The 14336-nt window shown below is 33.6% G+C and overlaps 2 protein-coding genes across 4 annotated transcripts; one reads left to right on the top strand and one right to left on the bottom strand.

Moving 5' to 3' along the window:
- Positions 1 to 1805: 1805 nt before the first annotated feature.
- On the bottom strand, positions 1806 to 8444 carry LOC130741262 (cytochrome P450 97B2, chloroplastic). Of its 3 annotated transcripts, none has more exons than XM_057594109.1 (14): positions 8170 to 8441; positions 7743 to 7923; positions 7474 to 7581; positions 6353 to 6437; positions 4979 to 5217; positions 4393 to 4566; positions 4237 to 4284; positions 4059 to 4118; positions 3811 to 3897; positions 3591 to 3679; positions 3142 to 3233; positions 2720 to 2781; positions 2305 to 2454; positions 1806 to 2216 (listed from the first exon to the last, which is right to left on the bottom strand). In XM_057594109.1, exons 1-14 carry the CDS (start codon positions 8292 to 8294, stop codon positions 1992 to 1994), a joined length of 1725 nt encoding a protein of 574 aa, XP_057450092.1. In that variant the 5' UTR covers positions 8295 to 8441; the 3' UTR covers positions 1806 to 1991. The 3 variants fall into 3 exon arrangements, with proteins under 3 accessions (XP_057450092.1, XP_057450093.1, XP_057450094.1); XM_057594110.1 differs by having other exon boundaries at positions 7743 to 7998; positions 8170 to 8304; XM_057594111.1 differs by lacking the exon at positions 1806 to 2216 and having other exon boundaries at positions 2313 to 2454; positions 2686 to 2781; positions 8170 to 8444.
- Positions 8445 to 13215: 4771 nt separating this feature from the next.
- On the top strand, positions 13216 to 13770 carry LOC130737323 (uncharacterized). Its single transcript, XM_057589073.1, has one exon. The coding sequence runs from the start codon at positions 13216 to 13218 to the stop codon at positions 13768 to 13770; it is 555 nt and encodes a 184-aa protein (XP_057445056.1).
- Positions 13771 to 14336: the final 566 nt, after the last annotated feature.

The following is a 14336-nucleotide window of genomic DNA, read 5'->3' as shown; positions in this document are numbered from 1 at the left end:
GAAAAACTGCCAATTCTTGAAAAGATGCATATTTTTTGAACATGATGCTGGTGCGTATTATCTATATCATATCTACAGTTTGCATATGATACTTTATTTATGGGTGACACAACAATGTAGAATATGCTTGTACAAAGTGTACTCGAAAATTTTGAGCTGACATCAATACTCGAGAATAATTTTCATAAGAGAAAATTAGGGCGTGTGGCCTGTGGGAGTGAATAATGAGATGCTTGGTAGGTTCGCGGCAACACTTCACTGCTCAACTATGGTGTTACTTTTTGTCTATTTAGGTATCTCTATAAGTGAAAATTCGTGAAGGGTGGCCACGTGAGAGCTTGTTTTTTAACAGGGTCAATAGTTAGCTCTCCTTTGTGGAAGAAACACAACCTCTCATTTAGTGGTCGAATTTAGTTGATCAAAGCATTATTATCCTCTTTATCTCTATTTTTTTTCCTCTTTTTATAAAGCTCATTCTCGGTGATTGCTAAGCTACGTAGTTTTCAAGAGACAATTTCTATGTGGGGAAGTGAAGAGGAAAATAAGATAGCACAAGTTAATTGAGATGTTGTTCGTAGAGACAAAAATGAGAGTGGACTAGACATTACAGATTTGGAGGAGTTTAATGCTTTGCTTCGGAAGTGGCGGTGGCACTCGTTGTCAGAGAAAGATAGCTTGTGGGGGAAGATGTTAGGGGTGAGGTGTGGTGTCAAAAAAAAAACGTTTGACTAATTAGGGTGTCAATGATGTTGGAAAGCTAATGTCTCAATTGCCTTCTCAGTTAATCAGCTTATGCGTTGTTGTAACCAAATTTTGGTAGTGTGGATAGTGCATTTCTAAAGCTCACATATTCTCATGTTATACCACCAAATGTTCCTACTTTTTGTTGTTGTGTTTAACTGCTTATCATGGAAGGTTGTAGACAAGAGATAATTTGTCGAGTACTTTTTAACCAATATTGATTCATGCCCTCTCTGCAATGGTGGTTGTGAAACATTCTCTCATAAATTGGTTTGGTGTCCATGCAACACTCCATGTGAGACTTCTTAAGTTCTTATTTATTTATCTATTTTTATCTTAGTTATACTTGAAAATTCTTAGCAATCGCAATTAAAGAGTAAGTTATTATCATATTATCATTTTAAGACAATGCTTAAGAATTTCAAAAAAATGATTACCTTAAAAAAGTTTGATATGAAATATTAGCATCATCATAATAAACCAGATTTTGGTTACACGGAAAATTTTAAAATTGAATACTTGTTGGAATTAGTATTTGTTTGGTAAAAAAGAAAGAAAATCGCGCCAGGTAGGGGTCGAACCTACGACTATCCACTGAGCTACAGGCGCCTTGTGATATCTTTGCGAAAAAGATACTCTTTGACTTGTGACTTCTTTATCTGTGCTTGAGTTACTGATCCTCTGTTAAACCAAAATGAAAGGAAGTTATTCAGCCGTTCAGCTTTGATCAAGGACTCTTGAACAAACACTACCATGTCATTACGTCAACTCTCCTATCATCACTTCTAGCACCTCTACCCGAATGAGGAACAAAAGCATGAGAAATCTGAATACTTGGGTTTTCTTATGAGTTATTATTCATTCATACTCAATTACTTGGAGAAAGCTAATTCAAAGGGACTTGGAAATATAATCCCAAATTAAAAACTTGGTTCAACATCACTAATTTAACGGGTAGGTAGCATATATTATTTTGTTAAGTTTATGAAAACCTACAATTGATTCTGAAAGTGACCCGAAGATGGTATCGAAAGACTAACATAGCTGCTCATGGTAGGTAGTACTAGTTATCAGAGGCTAAGGTTGCCCACCTTGTCTTATTTTAGTTTTTCAAAAATTGATGTGTTCAAGATTTCAAAGATGAATCTATGAATTTTCTTATCCTTTTTAGCTGTGTTTGATGTTACATAGTTTTACATCATACTAACATAGATCATATTTCTGCCTAAGAAAAATGTTCACTGTAAATGTTAATGTAATCCTGATCTCTTCCTCAAAACGCACCACAGTCCGTTTTTTGTATGAATAGTGGCCCCAGTAACTAGTTCGACTGATTCAGGAGTCCCCTTCAACTCGACATCAAAATTCTGGAGCAGCATAGCCAGTGCGACAGTAGACTCCATGAGAGCAAATTGGTCCCCAACACACTTTCGTGGTCCACCGCCAAAAGGCAAGAATGCAAAATCCGATACAATCTGATCAGGGAAACACTTCATGTCAGTATTCAAGAATGAGTCTCACATTCACACACACACACACACCATGAAAAGTAGCAAGAGCAACCTCGTTTGGATACAAGGCTCCAGGACTTCGAGATGGGTCAAAACCAGCCCATCCTTCAACTTCTTCATTGTTGTTCTGAACTAGAAATCTCTCTGGCTCGAAGTCATTAGGGCGGTCCCAACAATATGGAGATCTATGAAGATTATATACCTGGATATAGGAGTATTTGAGCAACTTTACAATCAATAAGGTGAAAAAAAAAACAGAGAATTGTGCAAAAATAACCACAATGGCAAGAGAAACTATATAAGTATTAATGGTAAAACATGCAATAAGTATCCTCTTATCTTATAACTAACAAAATTGGTAATCCTGTCAAGTTTTTGTCCAACATTGGTGGAATCTAATCCATAAATCCATGCATTTATAACTTCCACTTACTAAGAAACAAGGTGTCATTGATTTTTGTACTCACAGAAATGAAGACATCAGTCCCAGCTGGAATTGCATAACCATCTTTGTCACCTTTGTACCCTCCTGGAGAAGCGACATAAGTCCATAGATACATCATCTCAAATGCAAGCAACAAATATAATTAACTAAATGACGGCAGATATTAGTCATCCAATGAAGATAGTTCTGCATTGTATGTTCTTTCACTCCAAATGTATTTGTATACTCTATTTTGAGGTTGTAAATTGTATTATATTATGTTCTGTTCTGTGTAGACTTCCAACTCATGTTGCTTGTGCTAAGTGGGCATAGCATGAGCTATGTATTTGTATACTCTATACCCTTAAAAAATTTAGTACGCAATATTTAGATACCAAATACCAACAACAATAATGTAATTTGTTTCCATCCCATCATCATCAAGTAATCAAAAGAAACCAATACCTGGTAAAACGTCAGATTTTAGCGAACGTCTAATCAGCAAAGGTGGTTGGGGATATAAACGAAGAGACTCTACAACAATTAACCTAATGTACCTGAAAGCATGTAACAAATGTTAACAAACTGTTTTACGTCAGCTGCTAAGTTGTTACAGCAGACCCAACATAATGTTCCCTGAAAACAACAAACAACCAACTCCAACACTCTTGACAAATCTCATAATGCAAGGAAAGCTGACTGATTATAAAACTCACATCGTGAAAATAATAATTGAAATTAACTACTATTTAAAAATGTTTGTTTTCCGCGTAGATGTGGCATATTTTCCCCCTTTTCCCTAGAAAATAAATTATTGCTAATGAATTATAAAATTATTGAAATCTTTCTGAACTAAATAATGATCATCAAACAGGTACCCGGGAATGAAAAGGGTAACATGAAATGGAGCCTACTGCAATTTTTTAATTGAATCAAAAGTTGGTCTCTCCATACCCAGCACCAAATCTACCTCCGCTTGAGCCTTCTTCATTTTGCTAGGATTCTGCAATAAGGAAATTTGTAAGCAGTATGATGGTGTTGCACAGAGGAAAATCCGAAAAGAAGCCATGATAACCAACAGTCAAATTTTAAACATCATGAATAGGAAATTTAAGGTACATTAGATCAACATACTTGAGCTAGCAGGAAAGCTGCCCAAGTAAGAACTGCAGCCGTAGTCTCATGACCAGCAATAAGCATAGTCATTAAATCATCTCTCAACTGTCAAAAGAGATAGAAATAAGTTTAAAAAAAACCTAATCTGAAAAGCTATATGAAAAGATACATATTGTCTAAACAAGCAGTTTAGCACCTATCCAAAGCAATGGAATATGTTTGGAAAGGACGGTTCTTTTGAAAGCATAATAGATCAAGAGCTATACCTGACGATCATCAACATCAGCTCCACGCATATCAACTAGGAAACGCAGAAGACTTGCATCCTGGAAGCTTCTATCTTATTAAACATAGTGGTATTTACAGAACTCCTAATGTTCAGGGAATTATTCTGAAAGTTTAACATTATCAATTAGTCTTGAATTCATTAAAGATAAACCACACCTTCAAATTTGAGTAATCCCTTTGCTGCAGTTTCTCAACATCTGTTTCCTGCAAATAGACCATGTCATGTACAATTAATACACTGTACACAAACACAGATAGTAATTCCAACAATCAATCATAATCATCAATCCTGAAATTAAAGTATTATCTCACCTGCCTGCTCTCTTTTGCATTTCTGATAAGCCCGTCAAGACAAGTATTAATGACCTTAAGGTCATCCTGAAATTTCCTTTGCCTTGGGACTATCCATCTTGCCAATGGAACTTTCCAATAAGGAATATAGAAAGTGGATCTGTGTTCAGCTTCAAAAAGAGTGCCATAGACAGCCTATGATAGATACAAAAGTAAAGAGTCCATGAACTCTCCTTAGCCACTCGTAACAAATACAAAATTGGGCGTGGAAAAGCATATTCTCAATATGGCCAATGACTTGCATGTTCAGACAGACTATCATTGAATGAACAAGCATTTAGAATTAGGTTCTGTTGTCTACTTACAATAATGATGACAAGTCTTCTTTTAACCCATATAATTGGTAGCAGAAATTATCTCGGAACGCTTAAAACATTCAAAAGATTGACATTTTGGAGAACATATTGATATGGAAGTACGCTAAATATGTAGCTAGACAGTTTTAAGAAGACAAAATATAAGCACGAAAAGTAGCACGGCTACTTGAATTTACAATCAATACAACATCAATATCATAGATTTGAAATGCATAATCCTTTAGTTAAACCTTAATAACAGGAGATTCTTTGGTGACAGAACCAAAGTCATAGTTGAAGACACCGAGCCCAATAATATCAAGAGCCAAACTTGAAAACTCTGCTTCAAGATCCAATTCAATTGATTTCTGTCCATCATGACCCTCTCCTTCAAGAAGCTTATTGAACTTTGATACTGTTCTTTCTGAACAAGCTGTGAATAATTTGACCATAGCTTCCAAGTATGAGGTATGGAAAGCCGGAGCAATGACTGCAATTTTTATAAATATGAAGTAAGATAAGAAATAATATTGGGTCACTGTCAGAAATTCCAAATACCAGACCATGCGGGAATTATGAGTATAGGTTAGAAGAGGGATTTAAGGTTGTAAGTGTACATAACAACCTTGCGTATGTGGCAAGGAACGTGGGAAGGAGCGGAAACCGTTAGAAGCAAAGGTAGGGAAAGATAAGGGAGAGATTACCCAGTCATTGAGTAAGTTTTGGGGCCGTTGGGCAAGGGGGTTTGCACACCCTCAAAGTCATAACAAATATCAACTAATATCTCAACATTCATAACATAGGTTGGATTTAAATAGGGAAGTATCTACACCAACTCAAAGATTTGACAGTAAAAAACTCCCACAGGCTAACAAGTATCAGAATGTTTATGGCATTTCATTACATTTGGTGTAAAAGGTATTGCCCTTCCTTTTTCATGTTTTTTTTTCCATAGGAGAAGCATCTATTAAAGGAGAAAGAAGTAGAAAAAAATGAGGGATCAGGAATCCTCTATAAGCTACAGATGATAACTGGGCACAAAAATGAAAGAAAAAAAAGATACATCATCTCAAAAGAGTATCCCAATCCATTTGCAAATCTGACACTTGAAAAATCCAAGAGCAGAAAACCATAAGGGACTAGGAAAGCAAGCCTATCCCACAGGTAGATAATTAAAATTAAGGTAAATTGCACCAACCTACCCTGAGGTTCATCCTTATTGCATTGACCTCCCCTCTATTTTGTGAAATGCATTGAACTCCCCCCCCTTCATATACCATTTAGAATAATAGAGGGTTGCTGAGTGCTATAGCGATAAATCTATCTTATGGGAGGTCAGTTCAATATCCCCAATAAAATAAGGGTAGTTAGTATATGGTTAAATAATTTTGGGGAGGTCAGTGCAATTTGACCTAAATTTTATGGAATTACTCCGACAGCTAAATACACCAAACTCCAGCTAAAAAAAATAGTGCCACAGTCAATTTTACATTTTATACCTCTAAAACTTTACGAGTAGAGAGAATTAGAAAAAGACTTGTAAATCAAACAAAGGATCAGATGCAGTGTCTAGGAGAAAAAAATGGAAAAAATAACAGAGATAGTAATAAATATGGTTTGTGCACCTCTTCTCCTTTGCTTCCAAGTATCGAGGTCCGCAGGTATGAGTCCTTTACCCATTATTGGTTCTAGGATATCAGCAAGTACTCCCTAGTTTTTTAATTAAAAAGCAGGTGAAGAAATTAGAGAAATGAAAGCGACCTAAAATTCCAAATCTAATTGAATGAAATAAGCACATCAGTTCGCAAGAAAACCAAAGCATCCAAGCTCATCTAATCCAAGGGCAGCACATGTTTTGTACTTGGCCACAATTTAATGGATATTCACTGGTCAAAAACTTCATGTTTCACAAAGTTTTGCACTAGCTTCGGCATGACTCACTACAGTTACAGCAAAAACAACAAAAGAACAGAAGCCTCTCCCACTACAGCTTTTAACGTATTTACTAAGCTGTTTATTTACTTATTCTTTTAGCATGAAATGTATTAGCATCCACTGTTACAAGCATCGTTAACCTGCCTGGTTGTGTCGCATTAAGCTAGCTTGCAAGTTAATCATGATGAACAGGTTTGCAAGTTAATCATGATGAACAGGTTTGCAAGCATACTGTCATATTCGTGAGCAGGGAGCTGGTTGAAGGATAGAGAATTATAGTTTTGTTGTAGGAAACTACAGTGATATTTCAGAAGCTTGACAGTTTTGACCAGATTAAGCCTAGAGTAAAAGTATACTCTTCATAAATCAAGACCATTCAATATATTCTGGTTCAAGTGAATATAGATTATGTGGAATTTTCTGGGTGCTAAATTCCAGTTCCAATCAGCTATCAGAATAACCATAATAACAGTTCAGTCTTACTCATTTCATCCATTTGAGGCTTATACTTCAAATGAATAAAGATAAACAGAGGACTGATTTACTTAACATAATGTTCATACCTTTTATTACACATGTTTATGTAGTTAGAATTATCTGCTAAGGATATTATAATCAGTTACAGTTAGTAGATACTCCTGTACATATACCGCATAACTTAATGAAAACCAACTTTTTTCTCCCCTTCTAACTGTCTACCTTGTTCTAATTCTATCAGATGGATGGAAGATCCAACACACAAACAACCTCTCAGATGGTGGTTGATTGAAGCAAAAATCATAAAAAAAGCAAGCAAGAATCAAGAATGTACCTTGTCATAAGAAAACGCATTTTCACGCAGAATATATCTGGCAACTATAGGATCTGATACAACAACAAACGCTTTTGGCCCAAACGCAAGTTTATACACCGAGCCATGCTGTCACATTCAACGATATCATGTCAGTTTGGTTTCAGCATTTACACAAAATTGAATGCATGTTTAGTTAGAAGGCAAGACTTGTAAGTTGTAATCATAAGTGATTCTACAACATTTCATCGGATCATATGTACAATTATGCAAAGCAAGCTTAAGTTTACCTCCAAGAACCAATCATATAGTGAGAAAAAGAGAGGTCGTCCAATGAGATCTGAGACCGCGCCTTCAGCTATGGGCATAGAACCTACGCTTCCACCGCTTAACAGGTTCGTGAGGAGGTTGCTGGCGTTGTCCAGCAGATTTCTACTTGATTTCGGCTTATCGGATTTAATTGATTGGCATCTACGTCATTCAAATTCACATGTTCAATTGTTCATTCAACACAAGCATGGATTAACACACGCACTCCTTCAACCTCTGAAGAAAAATGATTAATACTAATAAATCAATTATTAAACAGAAAAACCTCAGTCAGTCACAGTTGCAATTTGAAAATAGCAATTACTAGTTTGAAGTAATTTTGAAGTTCAATTATAGCAATCTGAAGCAAATTAGCAACAATTCAATTGGTCTCAGTGGAAAAATTACCTGATTGAAGAAATCCGTTTGGGGCAAGAAGTGCGGAAATGGAAGATTGGAGAGGTGAGGGTGAATCTGGAGTGAAGGTTTGCATCGGCGACGGTTGAGAGGTTAGAGATAGCGGCGGCAACCATAGCGAGTGAGTGTGTGAGTGGTGCTTGCACCCAAATATTAGCTGTATATAGCAGGGCACGAAAAACGTGAAGGTGATGATAGTGGGAAGTGCAAACATGAGATCAGAACATAAGGATGAGGGGGGTGAAGTGCTGAACCAACCATTCATAGCTATTTTCTGCTGCCGCCAAAAGTAAGTGCTGTTAATCTAATCTAATCTAATCTAATCATATATAGTTTGAGAGTGATTGAAAGCTTAGGTGTCAATAATCTACCGCTTCCACAATTGTAGGGACATGTGTCAAGCTATTAAAACTCATGAAATATTATATAGTCAAACTTCATATTATTCATCTAATAAACCTATATACTATTTGAAATTCAAAATATCTAATCATATATAGTTTGAGAGTGATTGAAAGCTTAGGTGTCAATAATCTACCGCTTCCACAATTGTAGGGACATGTGTCAAGCTATTAAAACTCATGAAATATTATATAGTCAAACTTCATATTATTCATCTAATAAACCTATATACTATTTGAAATTCAAAATATAAAAGAAAATAAAACACAAACGTAACAAACTTGTACTTTAGTGGTCAAAAGTTTTGAATTTTGAATAAAAAATCTTATAATATAATATGAGATTATAATTTCTTTAATTGCAATATTCTAGAATATATACTAACCAAAACAAAAACGTGAAACATCTTTGTGGATTAGTTTAGAATTAGTCAAAGTATAAGTATTTGAGGTTAACAATGCACCTGGTCTTATATTCATTCATCTTTAACTCATAAAAAAAAGCAAATTTAAAATACAAAATTTAAAATAATTTAAAAATAAAAACTTCATTATAAAAAAAAACCATTATCACACATTTTAGAATTCACGTTCCCTATCTCAAAAATTTTCAAACAACTCTATCTATTTCCCCCTCCTTCCTCTCAACCATGGCAGATCTCATATCAGATATTTGTCTTTCAAAAGCAATAAGTTTCTTCGCCGCAAGGATATTACGTCTATGGACTATGTCTTCCTTTGACAATCCATCAGACATAGGTACTACTCATATACTTTCATTTATCCAATTGATCGATACGTTCTGTTAGTTTTTTTATAGTTAACTATGTTTTTTTATGTTTCATTGATAGACAATTCCCAAACAGATTTCAAATAAATATTTTGGAAAAGGTAAAATTGCTGTTAAATTGAGAGGTCTAATTGCGTCTCAAGATAAATGCAAACTGTTAAAGGGTTATAAGTCAAATGGCATCATGAAATTCGAAGCTGCACGAAGAATGTTCCCCAGGAGGGTGATATCTGCTGCTTCAAATTCAATCATATGAATCATGGATCATTGATGTGAACGTAGTCTACCGTACGGTTTAGGCTTTTGATTATTTGAAACATCTGTGTTCTTTTTTTTTTACTGCATTCCAATCCAGAACTCTATGTATTTATGACATTTTAAATAAATTTAATGCTACTTATGATTTTACATGATTCTCTAATTAATTTTTTTTACCGAAAGAATAAAGTTATATCATTTCTTTTAACAAATTAAGTTATATAATTGAAAGTGAAAGATTTGGAAATATACATTATAAAATAAAATAATTTTTTTAATCTACTATGCATTAAAAAAAAAGTTAAGATATTTCAATTCCATTTTGATACTATTATAGGAATGCCAACATGGTCTAATTTAAGCATTTTATATTGTTATACATTAAATGTGGTCTATTTGGAGTGTGATAAGTTTCAAATGATATAACATAAGTTTTTTTTAGTAAAATACATTCACACTTGATAAGGTTTCTTATTAGAATAGCACTTTAACTCATTCTCATCTAAAATCTACACCTCATCCCACTCACTCGCCCATATAAACCTCATCCAAAAAGATGCTAACTAAATATTCCATTTAACTAAAAATTATTTAATTATATTTTTCAAAATAAAAAACAATCTAGAGCAACAATATCAATATATACAAAACCATGAAGATAAAAACTAGAGCAGGTTTTCTTTCTCCTAATGCGTACACCTGGTCACAAATGATGATACAATTGAAATTTTCAAACTAAAAAAAATTACAATTGTTTTTTTTTTTTTGAAATTTACAATTTTGTTATGCTTTGTACTAGATTAGCTAAAATTTAGATTATCCCTCTTTAGTTTGCCGCCCAATGTATCAAATTTTAAATTTCAATTATCCTAAAGGAACTTTTAGAACGTGATATAAGGGAAGTTAAATTTCAAATGGTTAAAACTTAAAATTCCCTATAAATTTAACACCACCACATGTGAGGGTTATCCTACTTCCCAGAGTTTTTCAGTCCGGTTTATTAGTATTTCTTTCTCCATTAGCAACCACAAAATCCATCGCCATTGTCATGGGTTTTCCATATCAGAATCCGATACAAAATGAAGATACTGAGTATGTAAATGCTATCAAAGAGGCTAACGAGATGGGCGCATCAGGAAATCAACTAAGAATGATATTTTCCACAATATTGATGAATAATAGTGATCAGACCAGACTCCGTATGAGAAAGTACTTGGGAAGTGGTTAACTGAAGGCATTGAATACTCATTAAGCATATCGCTTGACATACCATGTGTCTTGCTAAACATATATCAAAAAATCTTCCAATGCATTTTGTAATATAACTATTACTTATTCTTTTTTCTAACAGTTTTATGCTTATCTTTGCAGATTTGAAAATTGAAGAATCTAACCTGAGGAAATTATGTCTTATAAAAATTGACGATATTTTGAAGTCTAATGGGAAGTCTTTATCAGATTTTACAGGCTTCTCAAATGTTGACTTATATGGGGTTGTACACTATCGAGGAAACCGACCTTGAATGAGGAAGAAGAAGTGTAAAAGTGATGAAAGTCATTGATCTTGTGTGGTTGGTGACATTATAAAATTTGGTGGGGTGTGAGTGTTGGATGTGACAATTTAGTATTACTTTTCTCTATTTATTATGTTTTTTTTTAATTTATACTTATTTGAGAGAGTTGTTCTCATAATTAATATTTTATATTTAAGGTAGCGTTTGACCCAGCTTTTTTGCAGCTTTTAAGTTACTTTTAAGTTTAAGCTCAAAATAAGAGCTTTAAAAAAAAGACAGAAGTTGTTTGTCAATTTTCATTTTTTAATAGCTTAAAAGCTACTTTTAAGTTAAAAGTTGTTTGATAAAATATTTTTGAAAGTTTTAAATTTATTTTAATCTTATAAATTGAAAAATATATATAATGTGCACTGGTATGTTTCTCTTCTTTCTTTTTTTTCCTCTCCTCATTGCTTTCCAATTTACCAATGAATCCATTGAAACAATGAAACAGAAAACAGCCCCACTCACAATGAAACTTTTAATTGTTCGTGGTACGTGACAAATCCCAGAAAACTTCTGATCTAAGAAACTGTCAAATCAAAAACTAATATGAAACACGTACCATCAAATTTTTTTCCTAAAACTAGGAGAACACCTACCACCAACAATGAAAAAATCAAAAACCAAGAAAAACAGCCCCACTCACAAGAAAATCAAGGATGAACACAGCCACGTACACAGCAGAAAATAAATAAAGCAAAGAGGAGAGGAAAAAAAGAAAGAAGAGAAACATATCAGAGAAGAGAACGATGGAGTCCTGCACAACTAAAGGAGGAAGGTGTTGCAACTTAGGGTTACTCTCAACAGCTTATTAGAAAAAAAAAACTCCATTTTTTAACTTTTTCCTTAAAAGTTACTTTTTTATATTTCTTTGTAAAAAAATAAGTAACTTAATTTTTAAGATCTTATTAAAAATTGTGTTTGACCAAACTTTTGCTTAAAAATAACTTAAAAGTTAAAAAAAAGCTGGGTCAAACACCACCTTATACTCATTTGAGAGAGTTGTTCTCATAATTAATATTTTATATTAGATATGACAATTTAGTAGTTTTTTTTTACTCGGTTATATAACAATTAATTAAATTTTAACTATAGAATATACTATTAGAATCTTTAAATATGAGGTTCAAAAAATCATTTAGGGAAGTACCTTTATAAACTGTGTTTGCTAATAAAAAATGAGATTAAAAATTGTTTTAAGAATATAAATTTTTTAACAATAAAAAATTAAAAACCAATGGAGTTTCCTTAATCTCTATTGTAAATTCCACCAACTAATAACTCTATACAATTAATTAGGAAAAAAAGGAAAAGTCCAAACGGTATCTGCATAAAAAATGTCTACACTTATCATTAAATCCAAAAGATATCATGGAAAGTATATAATTCAAAAGAAATTCAAAATTAACGTAAAAGATAACAAAAAGATTTAAAAATGAATCACATAAATTAAAAAATAAAGAAAGATTGGAAGCCCAAAAAAAAAAATTCTCACCGTTTTTCATTGATAACAAAATTTCTCAGCACTATCCCAAAAAAAAAACATAAGCACCAGCACGAGAGCAAAACGAGATGCGGTAAAATCTGGTGGGAAGATTCGGTCCCTAGAGTTTGATCACATCAGTATATCGCTCCTTGTGCTTTGCCCTCATCACAATCCTCACTAACCTCACCACCGCCGTCACGTTTTATAGGTGGTTCTGGGCAAAACCCTTTTTTTGATACGAAATCACCATAATAGGTAACAATTTGTGAGGATTTATGCAGTTTTTTTTATTGAATTTAAAAGAATTGAAACTAACTTACATCTGTTAAAATTATTATCCATGAATGGAAAAAAACAGCATTGAAATGCCCAATAAACCGTTTGGAGGTAAGGTAGTTGTATTAGGAGGGGATTTCAGACAAATACTCCCTGTTATTCAAAAGGGGTCTAGACAAGATATAGTTGCAGCAACTGTAAATTCTTCATATTTATGGGAAAACTGCAAAGTTCTTTCCTTATAAAAAAATATGAGGTTACTCAATATGAATGGACATCAAGATAATGATGTGGATTCTTAAATTGGGAAACAGTGAATCATCAACCAATGGTGACGGTGAAATGCTTATTGATGTTCCTCATGATCTTTTGATTATTGGTCCATCTGAATCGTTGCTCCAACTTATACAGTTTGTTTATCCAGATATGGTTTCTCATCTTACAGATCCAACCTTTTATCAAGAAAGAGCTATATTAGCCCCCGCATTAGAATCAGTTGAAAAAGTAAATCAATATATTTTATCTTGCATTAAAGGGGAAGAAAAAGAATATCTGAGTTGTGATTCTGCTTGCAAGTCTGATGAGGACAATGATGTTGAAGCTGCATGGTTAACCCCGGAGTTTCTACATGAAGTAAAATGTTCGGGAATTCCAAATCACAAATTGGTGTTGAAGAAAGGGGTGCCTGTCATGCTTCTAAGAAACTTAGACCAATCCTCTGGATTATGTAATGGAACTAGACTTTTAATAGAGGATTTGTGCCCAAATGTGATCGGTGCGACTGGAACAAATTGCGGAAAAAAAAAGTTTACATTGGTAGAATGAGTTTGATTCCCCAAGACTTTGGTCTTCCATTCAAATTTGAAAGGCGACAGTTTCCATTGGCTGTTTGTTACGCAATGACCATCAACAAGAGTCAAGGGCAGTCTTTGAGCCATGTTGGATTATACCTTCCTAGACCAGTATTCACTCATGGTCAGTTCTACGTAGCAGTATCAAGAGTCAAAAGTAGAAAAGGGTTAAGAATCCTAATACTGGATGATGAAGGATAAATTACCACTTCAACAACAAATGTTGTCTAGAGGGAGGTCTTTGAAAATATTTGAGGTTTATTCTTTATCTAATATTTTTAGTCAATTTTAAAACTACTTTGTACTTTCAATATATCATATAATATGTTGCTATTTCTATTTGGTACTTGAATGATGAGATTCCAATTCAATTGTGCGATTCCTTTTATTTTTGTTGTTGAATATTATGATTGAAGGTTGCAAGAGATATTGTGTGGCAAAATACCCATAGAGTCTTTCAGCCTGACAGATAATTGTGTTGGTAATAATAGTTTTACTTAAAAGCTGTTAGATGATTTCTACTATTGATTCTGATAATTT

The sequence above is a fragment of the Lotus japonicus genome, chromosome 2 (assembly GCF_012489685.1).
Source record: "Lotus japonicus ecotype B-129 chromosome 2, LjGifu_v1.2".
Lineage (NCBI taxonomy): Eukaryota > Viridiplantae > Streptophyta > Magnoliopsida > Fabales > Fabaceae > Lotus > Lotus japonicus.
This window is presented reverse-complemented; position numbering and strand designations above follow the sequence as displayed.